At 33.5% G+C, this 18,608-nt stretch overlaps 1 protein-coding gene across 3 annotated transcripts in view; it reads right to left on the bottom strand.

The window, feature by feature from the left end:
* Positions 1–18,608, bottom strand: part of AKAP9 (A-kinase anchoring protein 9) — a 118,992-nt gene that overhangs the window by 13,082 nt on the left and 87,302 nt on the right. The window contains exons 24-37 of one of the 3 annotated variants that reach the window (XM_062569102.1): positions 17,899–18,111; positions 16,615–16,653; positions 15,203–15,435; positions 14,767–14,886; positions 11,478–11,654; positions 11,246–11,350; positions 10,527–10,679; positions 10,099–10,278; positions 5,767–6,855; positions 3,670–4,173; positions 3,203–3,266; positions 2,389–2,507; positions 1,402–1,593; positions 293–481 (exon numbers count right to left, since the gene is read on the bottom strand). In XM_062569102.1, the coding sequence (XP_062425086.1) occupies positions 293–481; positions 1,402–1,593; positions 2,389–2,507; positions 3,203–3,266; positions 3,670–4,173; positions 5,767–6,855; positions 10,099–10,278; positions 10,527–10,679; positions 11,246–11,350; positions 11,478–11,654; positions 14,767–14,886; positions 15,203–15,435; positions 16,615–16,653; positions 17,899–18,111 (3,377 nt within the window). Of the gene's footprint in view, positions 1–292; positions 482–1,401; positions 1,594–2,388; positions 2,508–3,202; positions 3,267–3,669; positions 4,174–4,562; positions 4,710–5,766; positions 6,856–10,098; positions 10,279–10,526; positions 10,680–11,245; positions 11,351–11,477; positions 11,655–14,766; positions 14,887–15,202; positions 15,436–16,614; positions 16,654–17,898; positions 18,112–18,608 lie in introns of all 3 variants that reach the window. The other 2 variants (XM_062569101.1, XM_062569103.1) reach the window with 2 other exon arrangements.

Below are 18,608 nucleotides of genomic sequence, written 5' to 3'. Positions count from 1 at the left end.
CCTAACATATCCCTAATTAACTAAATGAAATCAAGCTCAGGACAATTGTTTTCACTTCCAATTATCTCTAAAGGCTGTACTCTTTCTACAGCTTGAGTATCCAAAATCTCTCTCCCAACTGCATCAGTTTTTGTTATTAAAGATATCCCTTCTTTCTACATGTCCTACTCTGCTTTCATCCCTGGACTGTCATAGATGCAATACTACATATATTTTTAATGGATTTACACATTAAAAATTAAAATCTAACATAGGTATAAATAGACCTTGACTAAAGTACGCTTTATGTTACCTGCTCTTGTAGTCTGTGTTCTAACTGATTCATCAATATCACTGCATCTCTTGTGCCCAGTTCTGCAAGTTCATTTTGAAATGCAGCAAGAAGAACATTTTGTTCTCTTACAAAAACTTGTTGAATACCATGTAGAAGTTCTCCTCGCCAGTCAGAGACTCCTTCAGGAGATTCAGAACTTGCATAAATCTAAAATAGTATAAAAACAATTTAAATATTTAGCAAAATTCAAAGATTACAGCACTCCAGTGGTCATTACCGTTTAATGTAAAGCGTGTGTTTTCAGTGGAATATTGAGCTTTTCTTATTCAATAGCTGCATAACATTTTTTTAAACAGATGCATGTACCTATTGAATACATGCAATAATGCCATATGCACAAATGTTACTTAATGAAAATTTGTACCTGTTTTTTTACGTGGCAGTAATTTAGACTTAACTTAGCCCCATATAGTTATTATTTATGTTACTGTATTACATTATCATTTTAATTTTCATGATGTTACATATATTTATATTCTGTTTTTACATGCTATGGAACTATGTGGTAGTGCGCAGAAAAAGATCTAATTTTATAACACTGTGGAGTTAACCTCCCCACTTTGCCTGCTGAAGGAAATGCAGAAGTAACGGAAACTGCCTACATGTCTCCAAAAGTGTAATTCGGCTAGTTATGGAAGCAAGTCCCTATATGCAAGTTTTAACATATTATGGATTAATGTTAGTTTTGTTTAACATTTTGAAACAATTTAAAATTTTTCTGTTCTCTCATTATAGTATTATTTTAACAACAAAGTTCTGTTACACCAATAAATAAAACAGCAATACTAAAAACACTACTTCCACTGTGAATATGCTTTCAAATTAGAAAAACTTCTAAAAAGTAGATATATACTGTCAAAAGCAATCAGTGTATAGAAAAACAAGCAAAAGCTGTAATTTTAACATGTAATTTATTACTGGAAAGTACAACATGCAGTTTTACTGCATATTTCTGAAATTTTATAAAAGTATATTAACAAAATGTAATACTAAATTACAAATGTGCCTTGGGAAGCTCTGGTATATTTTTTTTAAATCTAGATGGAATTCTTTAATATTATGCATACCTCAGCTTCCTTGTGAAGTTGCATTTTTGCAATTAGGTCTTTCAAAGATGCAATGGTGCTTAGAAAAGCTTTCCTTTCTTCAAACCAACATTCTGGCCCTTGCTTAGGAGATGGTATCTCTCTTTCACCATAGGGAAACTCAGTAAGAGACAACACCTGTATGCCTTCATGATGGACTGCTCTCAGCAAACCCTATAATAAATACAAAAATAAATCAGTAATTTCAGTCCTAGTAATAAAAATCTCTTTTCATACATATTAGAATACTGTTATTTCAAAATTAACCAGTATAAGGAAACTACCTACGCTTCCTCGGTATCAACAACAGAGGTGTTGCTCAGATCTTTAAACAGTTCCTTTGCTCAGCAAATATAAAGAGATACACTCTTCCTCAGTATCACAGGAAAATTCCCAAAGTTCATCTATTAAATCAATACTTGAATTTTAAACTGTATTCCTGATGGAAATCGACATTCTAAAAACAAACTCCTGGAAAGCTTCCAGTCAAACTTCGCATTACGTTATTTGATAAATACATTAAGCTATCTATTATAATATTATTACTTATAATAAATACATTAATTTACTTTCATAATAGATATAACAGAAACTATGCAGTAATTGTGTTTGTGCTATTATCATTACTATGAAGAAAAACAAACTAGTTACCTTTTCATAATCATAACTGAGAACAAGTTTGCTCTCACAAAACTTGTGTTTAACTAATCTAATTGATTTTATGTGAAAGATTCCATTTTAAGTGAAACAGCTCATACTTTCTGTCAAAAAACTGTTTAGCTAGCTACAGGCCTTTCTAAATACAATGTACAAAATATATCAGAAGTACTTTAAAATGCATTAAAATAGCTGACACTTAAAAAATTATCTAAATAACTCTCTGTTCACTAATCAAGCAGCAGATTATCTAAGCTTTTAGTAGCATCACTCTTGTTCCATAACAAAAATGATCAGCTTGCTCTATTTTACCTTAATCTTTTGGGGGAGTAAATCTGTTGAAGTTTCACCTTCATCTATTCCTTCAGATACTGCGTCAGACCCTTGGGTCTGAGCAAGATATGTTCCTTGACTCCAGTCTGAACTAGAGTCTAAAATAAAAGGAGAGAAAAACATAAAAGCTGGATTACTGTGAAACTTTGAAGAATAGGCATCAAAAAGTATTTTTGTCTGTTGTTACAACAGGTGGTTGCATGTCACCACAGTTGGTTCTAAGCTTGGAGACTACTTGTTTTATAGTTTTTCTTTTTCAGTTTCAAAGCATAACAGCAAAACAAAACTAAAAAAAAATTCTCAAAACCTAAAAATCCTAGTTAGTTTTAAAAGTCAGAGAAATAACCATTTGCATTAATTCTTCTGCCAAACCCTCCTTAATACACTTAGCTTTGGCCTATGAAAAGGATCACATTAATCCTTTCTCCTGCTCTTGGAAAAGTCAGTACCTGCCACCATATCTCACTGTGAGGGAGCTTTGGCTTTAAATTCTATCAAGAGATGATACAGTCACACTGAAAGGATAGTGGAATCTGCAATAAAAATATAGGAACTACATTTGGAAGAAAAAAAAATTGCCTCTAATATCTACCTTCAAACCATCTCTTCTCCAGACCTTTTTCTCTATGACAAAGTAATAGACATGGCATGCTCAGCACTGTGAAAGGATTCTGCCTCAGTCTGTGGGGTGGTTGGTTTTACTCCTTGGAATACAAACTCTTTAACAGTAAACTCCATATCAAAAAGGCAAATTTATAATCCTCTGTGAAATCTATAAAAAGAAGTTTCTTACCACTAGAACATCCATCTTTAGCTTGATAAGGTGGAGAACATGCTAATCCAGGGATCTGTACTCCCTATATTTAGGAAAGAGAACCATCAAACCTTGAATGAAATAAGGGAGCTAACTTTAAGAAACAGGCAAAAATGAGAGTTGCTCCTTTCAGTTTCCCCGTGATAAAAATAATCAAAAAGCAGAATAGAAAGATTGGGGTCGATAGTGTGATTCACACTTGTTCCCACAGGCCAGATCCAAGATAGCAGCACAAGGAAGCATCTGATAGTAGAGCACAGTCCCAAACCTAAATTGCGGGGAAGGGATTCACAATCTCTCCTAGGCTGTGGAAACATCAGAACACTTAAAAGCTTTACACTAAACATTAATGGTGCTTCACTCTTAAGACTCAAAATGAGAACTTCTGTAGCAAGCGCAAAAGCAAGAACCAAAGTAATACAATGAATATAAAACGAGACACATACCTCTTTAGCTCGTAGAGTTTCTATGACTTCCTTTAAATTATTACATTCTTCGGTCAATACTTGCACTGCAACAAACTTTTCTCTCTTTAGTTCTTCAGATTCAGAAATATGCCTCGTCTCCATGTCCATGATTTCAGCAGCATGGAGCTCTTGCATTTGATCAATTTTTTCAGTAAATTCTCTTATAATCTCTGCAATCTCTTCTGAAGAGCATTCACTTTGCAAATCAATTTGAATTTCTGCATGTTTAACAAGAACTGGTAAAGTCTGGATACAGCTGTTGATTTCCACAGTCTTGTCTGTTTGTGAACATGTGCTTTTTCTAATTAGAGGAGACTCACTGCCTGACAAATCAGATTGTATTTCTACATCCTTCTTGCTTCCAGCTTTTGCCATTTCCTTGTCCTTTCTAACATAACTTTCAAGTTTATCTTCTGCCTGAACTAGGTTCTCCTTGACTTTGCACAGATCTTCCTGAAGACTTACCAGCTTTGCTTCTTTCACCTGTAAATAAGGAGAATCTGAATTGTAGTCCCTTCAAATATTTCACAAAAACCCCAAAAGGCCAACAACCCTCTATACAATTAGAATTCATTTTAGTCTTATTTTCGTTTAAGTGGTTGTGATCCATGCTAGCAAGTATTAACATGTGAAGGAATGCAGTTCTAGATCCTCTGTTCATAAGAACTACACTATTGTGGACTGTAAAATTACAGAGTGGCAACAAATGAAATTTTGGTCTACAGCATTAGTTATGTTACACAGATAGCAAATACTAGGTGACCATTTTTCTCATTTTTTTCATTTATAGTACAAGATTAAAACATTCATAGCATATATAAATGCATAAGCCCTGTACAATCATTTACATTATAATATAATCTGGTTCTTACTGCTAGTTCTTGTTGAAGTTTTTCTGCCTCTTCTCTGTAACTACTCAACTCTTTCTTAGCAGCAGCTGACTCTTCTTTAACTTTTTCTAGTTCAAATTCATCAATAAGTACATTGCTTTTTTGACTTTCCATGAGTTGTGCTGCTACCTACATGGCAACACAAGACAGGAAAACTTTCAAGAATCTTATGACGAATTCTAATTTTAATTAAAGCACTCGCACACTAACTCAATACAGCTACAAATGAAAAAGACCACAGGAGAAAACAAAAGTATGTTATTTTAATTAACGCATACTCCCAAAATCAACACTATAAAACATTTTTAGATCAACTCCCACAAACTGGGTATAAGAGGGAGGAAAGACCATCTTTTCACAGTTTACTGGACAGAAACAGAAACTGGCAATACCATCTAGAAAGTGCCCAAAGGAATGTCAACAGTCAGCCAGCAGAAAATATAGTCTCATAATATTACTGAATTTATAAGATGATTCTGACAATTATTCAATCAACATTTAGATGAAAGGTCTTAGAACTTCTTCTGGTCCAGCACTGGATTTCCATGATCTCTCTGAACTTAAAAGTATCAGTAATTTTTAATTAAAAATTAGCCATTGGGCATAGCCAACTTTGAAAGTTTCAAATTCAGACTATATAACTGGTGATGGATGGAAATTAGGAAAAACATATGCTGGCATAAGTTACTGGTGTGAAATATCCTCAGAATCAAAGCAGGAAAACAAGCAAAAGTAAATCAAAATCAAAATATAAACAAATATAAAACAAACAAAAACATCATTATAAGGAAAATTGCTTTAACTGCTTTATCCATTTCAAACCCTTGTTTAGACCATTTTTATCATTTTGTCTACTTCCTTGTCATGTAAACTATTTGCATGTGTAATTCATTCCATTTTATTTCAACTCTAAATAAGAACAAAAAAGTATATGTTCAAAATTTAATCACCCCATATCCATGAAAAGAAAAGGTGTTTTTAGTCCAAAATGAACACTGCTTTGGGAATTCACCTAAAATAACATCTTTTTCATATCCTTTGCAGCTTCATGAAAAATAGAGAAATGAAGAACTACACCACACAGCACAATGTGCCCAGCGCTAGTCTCATTAAGTGTTTCATTCAAGAGTTTCCATAAAATAAATCTTTCAGTGAAAACAATCCAAAAGAAATGGTATGTAATTACCTGAAATGTCTGCATTCCTTCTTGCTTAATGTACTTCTGAATCTCTTCTTTGTGCCTTTCTTGAATCTCTTCCAGTAATTGCTGAAGTTCTAAGAGTCTCTGTTCTTTCAATTTAGCTTCTTTTTGTGCAATCTTTACATTTTCCTTTTCTAGCTCCAAGTTATGATTCATCTCTGTCAGCTGGTACTCCACCTCTGTAACCCTCTGTGTCAAGAGTGATAACTTTGATTCCATCTCATTTTCAGCTACATCATCCAAATCCTCTGTTTGGGCACTCTTATTTGCTTCTTCTGCACATTTTGAAGCTGCTTGGATTTCCTGCATAATTTTCCTTTGCTCTTGAACTGCATTTAGCTGAACCTGACTCACAAGAGCAGCAGCAACCTTTTCCACAAGTGTTTTCTCCAGGTCTTGTATCTTCTTTTTAAGCGTTTCTCTTTCAGCTTTGCCTTGCTCTTTTAGGTCTTTTATTTCATTGTAGGAGTGGCGCAGTTCTGAATCTTTTTCCTTAATGCATGCCTGAAGCTGCTGCAGTTGTACTTCCATCTTGCTAATGGTGACTCTTGTATTTTCATATGAAGACCTAAGCTGGGTTTGATCTAGCAATTCTATCTTCTCACATGAGTCTGCTTTCACTTTTTCAGTTTTTCCATTGCTGCAGTCTTCTGTTTTTTCTGTATCACCTTTTGTCATTGCACACACATACTTCTCTGTTATTCTTTCATGTTCTTTTTTTAACAGATTTATTTCTTGTTTTAGCTTGTTCATTTTTAACTTAGTTTCCTCAAGCTCATTCTTTGTTCGAGATGCCTCTACATTAATGTTTTCCACATGCTTCTCCAAAGCTGCTTTTTCTGCCAGAACTGTTTCAAGCGTGTGTTTCAGACTGTCAGCATCTTCTTGAAAAGCAGTGATGTCTGCAGGTACTTTTTGATCAATATTTGCCAGTTCCTGCTGAAGCTTATCAATTACATCATTCAACTGTTCCATTTCCTCATCATTTTTTTTCTTTATACGTTCCTGATCACTTTTCAAACATTCTACCTGGGCTTCAAGCTCCCGTATATGTTCATTTTTCTCTTCAATAACCTGGAAAGAAATCACAAAGAAATTCATGAGTAACTATTAAACCCTCAGATTTTTTTTTTTTGACTGGACTCCATGGCAACATTTTTATCACATTTTGCAATATTCTGTAAAAGAAAGAACTCTGAACTTCTTGATGGGACATCACTTGTAAAGCTTTAGGAGAAATAAGAGTATTTTCACACAGGATTGACCAAGTAGCCTGTGGACTTAATGAAGTGCAAAATATGTAGGTGAGAAGGTACTGAAAGAAGTGTTCAAAACAGTCACTAAGGTACTAAACACTGGAGTTGAAGTGTTCACAATATTTTTTCCAACTGTTTTGTCTAAAGCTCTGGCTAGTCCTTCCTATTAAAAATTACAGTGGAAACAAATGGAGTGATCATGTCTGCGTTCAGTCTTTTTACGCAATCAAGGGTTTTGAATTCAAAGAATTCCAGGAAACCAAGACTTACAAGGCTTAACACTTAGCAGTAAGTTACCTTGCAGTACATTACATAAAGAAATTATGTTCAGAAAAAAAGCACCGGATCTTCAAACTTACCATATACAGATCAGACAAATTCAGCTACATTTGTCAGATACTGTGCTCTTCATTCAGAAGCACCATACATTCATATTGTCATATGTAGACAATAGTAGATTTATACTGGTCACAGCCAATTAAGATAGATCTGTATTTTTCAACACATTTAATTAAAGGTCTATTTTTATTTAAAATATATATGTAGTATGCTTTTTCTCTGATACCACTGGAAACATGCCTTAGTTAACTCCGACATTTCTTACCACAAACCTATATATACATTTAAGCCTATATATAACCTACATATATATGTGTGTATATATATACACACACACAAGTACATGGGTGCATGTGCACATGCACGTGTGGACACACATATACAGGTGTGCAAAAGCAGACATGACAAACAATACCTATAGCAAAATCATTTTTTTGTGCTATAGTTTGAATAAAAAGCAAAGAGAAGTGAAGCTATAGAGATATTTATTTAAAAATTCATGTAACTATTCAAAATTTAGAGACAGATCTGTGAAGACATGAAGAAAACGAGAATGCTACTTTTCTTGACTACTTCTAATGACACTTAAAATTACAGAGCTGGTAAAGGATTTGAACTTCATAGAAATTCATAAAAAGATGTAACTGAGCAAATTATTATAGTGAAGGTTTTATGATTCAGAAAAACGAAGACATAAGACCTCTAACAAGAAAGAAAAGAGGGCATAAAAATCATGTTGATGAACACTAAATTTAATAAATAAAAAAGGTTTATCAAGGAGTAGTAAGACAAGTTATTAGATTCCAACTGAGTAAGTCTTAAGAATTTTATAAAGGAACTGCTAATTATAAGTGTGGTAGCAGCAAATTCTCATTAGAGTGAAGAATGTCAAAGAATTCTCTACAAAAGTAACAGGCCAGATTACAAGAAGTAAAAAACTAAGAGGATATATTTTCATAAGAAAGTGCCTGAAGATCTGAAATGAACAAAACTTCTACACCGGAAATAAAAAAAGGTAGAAGGAAATCTGTCAAGAATATTCAGAGAGTAACAGTATAAAATAAAATCAGTTATGATATTTAAACAGATAATGTAAAAGAGACAAAAATTAAGAAAAAACAATTAGGAGGAGAAGAGGGCTATATTTATCATTAAAATAGCTGAGCTCTCTCCTTTTCCTTTCTATCCTTCATTAGATTTAGACAATCAAGTAGAAGAGTAAGATGACTTTGTAAAAATGATTAAAAAATAAAAAATGTGACTATATAAATTAAAAGATCTGATTTTTCAACCAAGAGCTTATTTTTAAAAAACATCCACAAAGAATGGAGGAAGCTGAAAAACATTAAAGAAAAAGTGACTGAGGCATTGCTTTTCAGAAGAAAAGAACAGTGATCCTAGAGATTGCTATCTAGTCAGTATAACAGTTTGTTCTTCAAAACATAATGGAGCAAAGGACCACAGAAGGCAAATTAAACAGCAATTAAAAGAAAAGCACTTAGTGTGATGAAGATAACTAAAGGATTAGGAAAGGGATTGACCTAAGGATCATCTATACGTATTTAATACTGCTCTCAGAATGAAGCAAACAGACGTATTATTTAATACACTGGAAAATATAATCGAGTAAGAGGATGAAATTAAGAAAATGAAACTTCATATTAAAGAAGAACTAACCATTAAAATGAATTAAACCTTAATCCTGGGTATTTTTCTCAAGGCAATTGATGTAATTATAACTGAGGTCTGTGTAAAACAGAAGAACAATTCTATATTCTTGAAGTATGACCTTTCCTAAATCCATTTTCTATAGTTTTGTTATTATTCATTGAGGTTCATTACAACTGAATTTAGCACATAAAAACACAGTGAAATTATCCACTCTACTGCAGTGGATTCTTGTGTCCAAGTGGAATGTTATCCAACACGTTCGATCAGCTGCTGAGGGTTAACAGAACTTTTATTATGATCTTACTGAATAATACTTATTTTGGAGATAAAGCTTATGATTAATAAATTTGCATTTGTATGTTTAAAATGGTCAGAACGCAAGATAAAATCCTTTCATTTAAAAGTTCCAATTTTATTTCTATAAAAAAATGTGAGACTGGAATGTTTCTGCTATCACTTACATCAATGTAAAATAAATGGTATTTCTGTTGAAATCAAATGCACTATACCTGTATAAAATGGAAGTAAGTCAGAAGAAAATCAAGCTTATCATCAAAAAATATCTAATTTGAAGATAACAGAGAACTTCAAAGATTCATCTTTATTTTATTTACTGAGATGTAATACATTTCTTGCTCTAAGTTTTTTATATAATGCAGCACGTTCTTTCCATATCCAGCACATTTCAAACTGGATAAAAGATGTTGCAGACGTTGGTATGATGATGAATATTTACATAAGCCTAGGAAGCACAGAAGTGGAACTGTTCAGAAAGCTTAATAAATATAATACGATTCTGCAGGTGTCATTGAAACATAATGCACTAAAGGCAGTCATTGTATGGAGATGGTAGAATGAATGCTGAGCTATCTACATCCTACTAAATATTCCAAAGTGTCAGAAGAGTAAAGAAGAGTCTCAGAAAAGAACTAAAGTAAAAATAAGCAGAATACTAAATAGAAAGTAAACAGAAAGTATCCCTACCAACAAAAGAGGAAAAACAGCTAGCAACATAAAATAGGACTCTGCAAAAGATTTCAAAAGTATGTACTTTGTTGTCAGTTGTGACTTCAAGTTGCCGTTGCAGTTTTGCAATTTGTTCATGAAGATGATCTATTTCCTGCTCCTTTTCTTGCATGATGTGAGTGAATTTCCCAGCTACTACATGATGGTCCTTTACGGTGGCATCTTCAGACTTCTGGATAGCTAGTCCCAGTATTTCCATTTCATTCTATCAAAAAAACCCAAACCATGTTATAGTTGTACATGACATTTTCTGTACATTCTTCTATTAGTATTTAAGTTACAGGAGTTGAAATAAGCAAAATGTATGAAATAACTTGTGAGGTTTTTAGTATTTTGCAGTTGAACTGAACAATGCCTGAGAGAGAGAGAGAATTTGGCATCTTGGTTTTTTCAAGATTTTATTTCTGGGGATGAGGAGAAGAAAAGCTCTAGGCTTCTCTGTTACACAATTACCTTAAATAACTTGTTCTCTTGCTCAAGTTCTTCCAATCGTGTAGTGAACTCCTTTCGCTGAATTTCTAGTTGCATATGCAATTGCTGAACTTCTTCATTCTTATTTTCTAGCTCCTCTCGAAACTGTTCCAGTTGTTCCTCAAGATTTATGATCTATGTTTTCAAAACAAAGATGTAGAACCATACCAAAAATTTAAAGGCCAAAATTTTCAGGGGCAATGTCACTGTAAACTAATTCAGTATACACAAACACCAGAATTTGTGCCCAGTGACTCTCTTGATATATTTGATTCTTAAAACTGAATGGAATTTTAAAACCCAAGAAAACCAACTAAAGCCACTACAATAGTTCCAGACGTTTTAATTCAGTCATTTTACCTTACAGTTATTTTTAGTTACACAAAGAAACCAAATTTAAACAACTACATCTATTTACACAAGCTTTTCCTTATTAATGCACCGAGCTGCCCTTTCAAAATAATAAATTTTTTTCTTAACTGATCCAAATTTTGCTTCCAGAAACATTCTTGTAAGTCATGAGCACTAACACAGACAAGAAAAACAATTAGAGCTCACAAAAGAATTTCAATGCAATTTGGACTCCCATCTCTGATCTATTTGGAAATTTTCACCTGTAGAGTTCCTTAAGCTCAATACAAAGCAAAAACTTACAATCCAAAACATCAGAGGAAATACTCAACACTTCATAGCTATTATACCTCCTTTTCCTTTCTGTCCACAGCTTCGCGTTCAGCTTGCAGTTGTACTTCAAGTGGTAATTCTCCCTTTTCTATGATGGTGCCAAACTGTTTCCTTTCCTCCACCTTTAAATAAGCATTATAATTTAGTTATTTCTTTGCTTACTGATACACAAATAAAGAAGATTGATTTTCTTGAGAACAACGCAGTGTAACAGTAGTAAGTAAATGGTAATTTTAGACCAAGCAATACCTTTTGCAAGTTGTCGGCACTGATGATTAGGGCTTGTTCCAGTTCTCTTATTCTGCATTCCAGTTTCTCAATTTCTTCATTTCGCTCTTGTATATCTCTCTGAAGTTGCTCCTTAGAGAGCAAAAGCTCACTGCATTTGTCTGTTTTTTCTTTTAGATGATTTGTTAATTGTTCAACCTGGTGACAATGTGGCAAGAAGATGAATATATTGTAGTAGATTGGCATGGTTTGCTAGCAGAAGTAACAACATTCATTTCTGATAGAGGAAAAAATCCCTCTTTTTTTTCCTTGTAAAAAAATCTCCTACTCTTCAGGTAAACAGAATGTAAAGGTACATTACTGTAGTCCTATATCCAAAAAAATACAAATAGCATTTTTGAAGAAGTCTGATGTTCTGTGCTATATCATTTACTCTCTAGAACTAACCTTGACCTTCTGAAGCCCTTGGACTCTCCAATGTGTTAAAAACAAATAATATTGCATCCCTATGTAGCCCACTTAAAACAAAACCAAACACATCTCTAACATCTAAGGATGAAATGTCTTGACCTTAGATGCTATTTTTGTCTTTGAGGAATATTACAGCTCTAAAAATCTGTGAAAAGTGTATTCGAAGTAAATAGTTGATTAGTAACACATAAACACCCTGAAGTTCATTGTGACATTAACATTCAAGAAAATTGTTATAATTCAATCTCAAGAAACAAGATTTGTTTTCTTGATGGGTTCGTTAAATAGCACCAAACAGACTGGATGGATTATATCCTTTAACTTTCTATAGCAGGAAAAATGTCCAATAAAGCATTCTAAATCTCAGCAGTGCAGATACTTGTGGATCAAAAGCAACATATGAAAAGAATAACTGCAGTAGTGGAGATAGGAATAATCCCAATTCTAGCAGCATTGCAGAAATGATTAGTCAAAAATTACAGATAAGAAAGATGTGTGAGTAACAGATCCATGGTATCTGAAGCACAGAGTTAAGACCTGAGTGGAACAACAAGAGACATGGAAATCATGCTTATCCCACCCAAGAAACTGATTTCAGTATTTCCGATTAGGAAGTTACAATGTAGCCAAAAAGTAGAAGAGTCAAAGCATTTCAATAGATAGGAGAGAAGATGAGCAGAATATAAAGCTGACAGGATGGCATTACTGACATTATCCATCCAAGAGTAACATCAAAGTCTGAAGTGACCAGAGAAAATTCCTGAGAGAAATGAAAAAAGAAAAAAAAAAATCAAGTCTAGAGCAGTCTTTTAAAGACAATCTTCCCTGGAATAAGTTGACACAGTAACCTAAAATAATAGTAAAAAAGAAATGAAATTATCAACAGAAAATGCTCAAGATACTTGCACAAAGTAGAAGAGTATTTCAAAACCCGTGAAAATGAAAAAATAAAGAAATTCACCTCAGAAAAGCATGAGAAATAATGATAGAGAATGAATTTTTTAAAATATTCTAAGTAACGCTGTAACACAAAAGTATAGGATACTGTAAGACTGTGTTCCTCATATAGTAAAAATGAAATGTAAATCTAATAAATCATTGAAAAATCTGTTTATAACTCTTAATTTACCACCTTCAGTACTCCCTGTTCCCCAAAAAGTAGCTACACCCGTGGTGCTTGCAGACATTAGCTTACTGCCTGCTTATCTTTCTACCCACTTAAAATCTAACAATTTAAAAGTATTTAATAAAAATATCAAAATTTAAACCTCAGCTAGCGCTTTTTTTCATATTAAAGCATCCTTTCAATTTCCACCGGAGTACATCGGCCAACTTTGAAACATATATGCATATATATGCATATATATATATATATATATATATATATATAAATCTGCACAATTTTTACATATAGTATGTATACAGAAATATAAGACAATTTTTATTTTGCCATCAAATTTGATTTTTTCTTGAGTTTTTTTTTTCTTTTTAACTTAAGAATTTTTAGCAGGAATTCATATATTACCTGTGCCTCAAATTACAAATACATAACAGAAAAAACTCAAAAGGAACATCCTGGATTCAGGCAAAATAATAGGGCTAAAAATTCTTCTCTACTGTTGCAACATGTCAACAGCAGAAGAGTGTGTACATACTGGCAATAGAAGGAAATAGATGCAACTTACTTTACATGGGTTGGTTAACACACAGCTAGCTAATAATACCTGAAGATTCATTTGTTCACTGATGCTAAGGACAGCCATATCACATACTACTCACTGAACACTTTGACTATAAGATTTCTTACAAAGGAACGTTGTTAAAGTATATAAACAAACATGAAATATACCCCCTAAATCTGGGAACTTTAAGTAAGTATTTTGATAGCTTACACCTCTTATATTTTGATTTATGTCCTATTATTAAGCCTCTCTATGGCCCTATGTTATACATTATAAGACATTAAATGCTGCTAATATTTAATAATTGAATTACAACTGATACATACAACCACAACTGAATTACAGCTCAACCACCTCAGTAAGAACTTTCATTTGAAATTCACAGTGCAACCTAATAAGAGATATTTTTATACTGCAAATCAGGCAAAAAATAATTCATGCAAAAATACAGGCCTTGTTCAAAACACAGGACAGAAGAAAACTCGCATAAAAAAAAGCGCAATAAAAACTAACAGGTCACCAAACTAAACTCATTGCAAGGTACAGAGACTTCTTAATACCTAGTGTTTGCACAGCTGCCACCTTTTCTTAATTTTGTCAGCTCTAGTAGTTTTCTATCACACTCCTGAAATTGCCTGTTCCACTGCTTACTTTAACGTGCAGAGAATTTCACTTGCAACATAACTGGGGAGGTTCAAGCGTGCACACAGTCAGATACCACATCTGTGGCGAACTGTAGAAAGGTACTCAACCTTGGGAATTCAGTTTGTTCGAATGGTGGGCCCGTGCTATAGACATAGTGGCACATAACAGCATAAAAACATGGTAAACCCATAAAGTAGCCCTGAATGTTTGCAGAGGCTTTTGAAAACAGACTGGGTTTTCTAAATTAAGTTACTTCAAAGCAGCCTTTTGAAAGATATAAAATCTCCATATAACTACTATTATAAAAAAACCCCAAACAGAAACCCCCCCCCCACAAGAACACAATTCAACTCTTCTCCCTCAAAAAGTTACCCTTCTTCTATATGGATTTACTTTCCTGTCATGTAAGTGGGTGCAGAACAAGTACGCTATGAAAGAGTCTCATTACATTACTTTAATAGTTTTTATTTTGTCATATATCTTAACTGAGTACAAGCAATAAGCTGTCTCACCTCTCTGGTTTGATGTTCATTGACAGGCTGACTCCTTTGTGGAATCTTAAGTTGCTGTTCCAGCTTCTGTATCTCTTGCTGGAATACATCTCTCTCATGCTCTCTGTCAACTGCTTGCTCCTGAAAGTTAAAATGTTGTTAATAATGAAGTTTGCCAAAATTTTATTTTCCTTATTAACTTTATAAGTTTCTTGTTATTGTAAACATTTAGAAAGTTTATTATGTTATACTTAAAAAGGCAGGACTGTCATAAGCAAACACCTCAATCCAACTTTCAAAACATTCATCAAATTCTTGTCCCAGAACCTGTATTTCTGTTACTATAATGTGATGCTCAATGTTTGCTCAAAGTCTAAAAAAAGCTAGCATTTGCTTTTGACTCACAATTGAAAACAAGTGCCCACCCTTCTCCATGAAACAGCTTTACTATACTTACATCTAGGAATTTTCTTGTTTTCTCAAGTTGCTTCTCCAAAGCCTGGTTTTGCTGCCTTAAGTCCATTAGTTCTGCATTTTTTTCTTGTTCTAGTTCTATGAAACGATTGACTTGCTCTTCTAAGTCTATTTCCAAGACTTTCACTTGCTTCTGGAGGTCATCGTATTCTTTTTCAGCTTGACGCTGTACTTCAATTTTTTCTTTCATTAGCTTTTCTGTTTCCTCCAGCAATTCTGATTACAATAAAGGTGTCATAAAAATTCTTTCAGGTTAGGAATATTTAGCAATGCTATGAAGCCAAACCACTCCCCAAGGCTCTATGCATCCATGCTGTACTCTGAAGAATGTTAACTGGTTTGGGTTTTTACTATTTTTCCTTCTTAGGCAATATATTTTCCTCTGAAAAATAATCAAGGTAACCACCAAAAGCTATACAAATTCATGTTAAAACAACTGTCCTTTAGAGGACTATTAATGAAGTTATATCAGATCACTTCACTGTTCAAGTTTCATAAATGACACAAAAAAAGAAGAATGGATTGGTTCAATCTACAGCTGGAGTCAGCACAGGCGTTAACAATGAAGAACAGAAAAACCAACCCTCTTCTCATCACCAGTGCCAGTAAAAATAATCCACTCCCAGTCTTTGCTCTTTAATGTGATACACACAAAATATAGTAAGGAAATACTGAAAGACTTACAGAGGTTACCAGGCAGATAGAGAGGGAAATTACTGACCTGTAACTGGAACTTTCTAAAATCAGTGACTGCCTGATTTCGAGTCCGCACAAAATGCTTAAAAGCGTGGATAGTAAAGCCCCAAACCATTCTATTAAGATCTTTAAGCCACAGCCCCTTGAAATACACATCACCTAAACATACGCACTCATTGAGGTAAAAATCCAAACTGTAATTACATTTGCAGAATCTTTAAAATATGATTGATATTTAGACAGATACAATACAATTTACTTTCACTACAAGAAAGATCCTTTGGGCACCATCATCTTACATCATATTAAACCAATTTTCTTTTTTAGGTAACCATTACATGCCAACATAATATATTATTTAGTTATCATAATGAATGCCTTCACCATATTTGGAAATAAAAAGCAAGAAAAAAAAGAAAAGGCTACAAAAGATATCCTTCCAATACTATGTGAGCATCTGTAATTCATAGGTGAATAAGATGATGGTTATTGATGAATCTGCTTATTATGCTTAGAAATCACAAGAAATGTTGTTAGCAAAAAGTAAAACTGAATATGGAATACAACATCAAAGCTGCAGGCCAGTAAGAATTACAAGTAATGTCAGTAAGCTGAAAGCCCAATAATCTTGATTAACAATGTCAGTACGTGTAAGTCTTCCACCCAATTAACGATTGGCCATGCAATATACAAACACACCTGCTTGGGAAGCTGCATCGACTGCAGCATCTACTAGGCCTAGGAGAATAGAGAGAGAGAAAACAAAAAAAAAAAAAAAAAAAAGAAGCAAAGTAATTCACATGCCAGCTCTAGTTTTCTTGTGGTGCAACAACGTAAGAAAAAATGAAGCCAAAGATAGAATGTGGCATTTAATGACAAAGTTGTTGAGATAACTTAGGGAATGCAGTAGGTTATTCTTGTATGCATGACATAAGTGATACATACATATATATATATAAAATTATAGAATTGTTTGTTGTTACTGTTGTTATACATGAAAATGACTTAAAATTATTTAGAAATGTAAAACAACTTAATTAAACTAGGCTCATACACAAGGACTCTATAAAATAGCAAACAATGAGCTGTTCTTTGTTATAAAAAGTGGATTCAGGAAATTGCAAATACACAATAGGAAGTATAAAATATTTTGAATACACATTCAGCAGTTTAGAAGCAACATTATATATTGCAATAAATCTTGAGATACTAAATAAAATGTTAACTTCATCCTGCTATTTACAGTGTAAGTACTGCAATCCTATAAAGTTCAACACTACTTACACACCGCTGTTCTAATTTTCTTCCCCTCATAAACATAAAATGTTATTTTTAGTTTTTTGTTTAAGGAAGATTTAAAAGATGTATTTACTTCAGGAAGACTTCAGGATTTTTTTGAGTAAGCAGTTAGTTAAACTGACATGGTGTTTATATGAAATTATTTTACCATCACTGCTAAAAGCTTTTTATTTATTTACTCTTTGAAGGTCTGAGTAAACAGCTTTCATTACTAGCAGATAATAGTCTATCCTTACCACACAATTCTTCCCCAAAAGAAGAGAGTTTGCTAGAAAAGTGTAACAACTTCTGTGTCTAAAATATGGACATCGTATTCTACTTGGATCATATTTGCTAGTCTCTCTAAATCTCTAAATATTGGAAAATATTTACTACAGTATTTTTATACATAGATGCTAACTTTGATTTATTCTCTCTCCAGTGATTGTATAAATGAAAACAATCAGATTTTCAGAGGTACTAAGCTCTTGCTGGCAATTGTGATTGCTCAACACTTCTGCAAAATCAGTTTCTTTTTGTTTAAATACTGAGAAGAGTTACAATGCTAAGGTTAGGCACCAGGTATGATAATATTTGCCATATCACATTTTTACTGATGATTAAAAACAGAAAATTCACCATGATTTCTGTATTCTACTTGAAAATACAAGAACATCTCATAGAAAGACTGTGAAGAATACATACGTTGCTCTACCGGCCCTGCATCTGCTCGCATGGCATCCTTCTGTCTGGTTAGTAACTCCTTTTCTTCCTGGATCTGCTGCTGTTCAGCCTCTAACTCCTGCAATTTGTTACCTGTACACAGTAGTTCTTGCTCAAGATGGTCAATTACATCTATTTTTTCCTGGAGCTGTTTTTCCAGAAATGCTTTATCATCTGCATAACCATCAATGATGCCTGTAGAACAGATTTTGGGGTAGATTCAATACATAATAAAGAACAACTGTAATTTTTTGAGTGATGAAATCACAATCGTATTCTCACATGAATGCACATGCATGCTAGATACTCAGCACCTGAAAACTTGTACTCCTGTGCTGGCTTCCTTGCTATTCTTACGTGATACACAAACAACTGGAAGGACAGCACAGGACCAAATACAACTCCAGTTTCTTCTGCATCACAAAACCTTTGGAACAACAAGAAGTTGGAGACAAAAATCTAGGATTTTGTAGGAGACAAAAGAAATTTCAAATAAATTCAGGTGCCTGGTATCCAGCTACTATTTCTGGAAGATCATGGGTCTCCTGTAGGTCCTTTATCATGCAGATTCCTCAGATATCATAAGACACCTAATGAGGCCCTAGCTGTCCATGTTTAGTACCTGAAACATACTCCACATTTATGAAACAATTTAATTTCTTCGATATTTATATGCAACTTTAAAAATAGCA

The sequence above is a fragment of the Rhea pennata genome, chromosome 2 (genome assembly GCF_028389875.1).
Source record: "Rhea pennata isolate bPtePen1 chromosome 2, bPtePen1.pri, whole genome shotgun sequence".
Taxonomy (NCBI): domain Eukaryota; kingdom Metazoa; phylum Chordata; class Aves; order Rheiformes; family Rheidae; genus Rhea; species Rhea pennata.
Note: the sequence above shows the minus strand (reverse complement) of the source record. Positions and strands in the feature narration are given on the sequence as shown.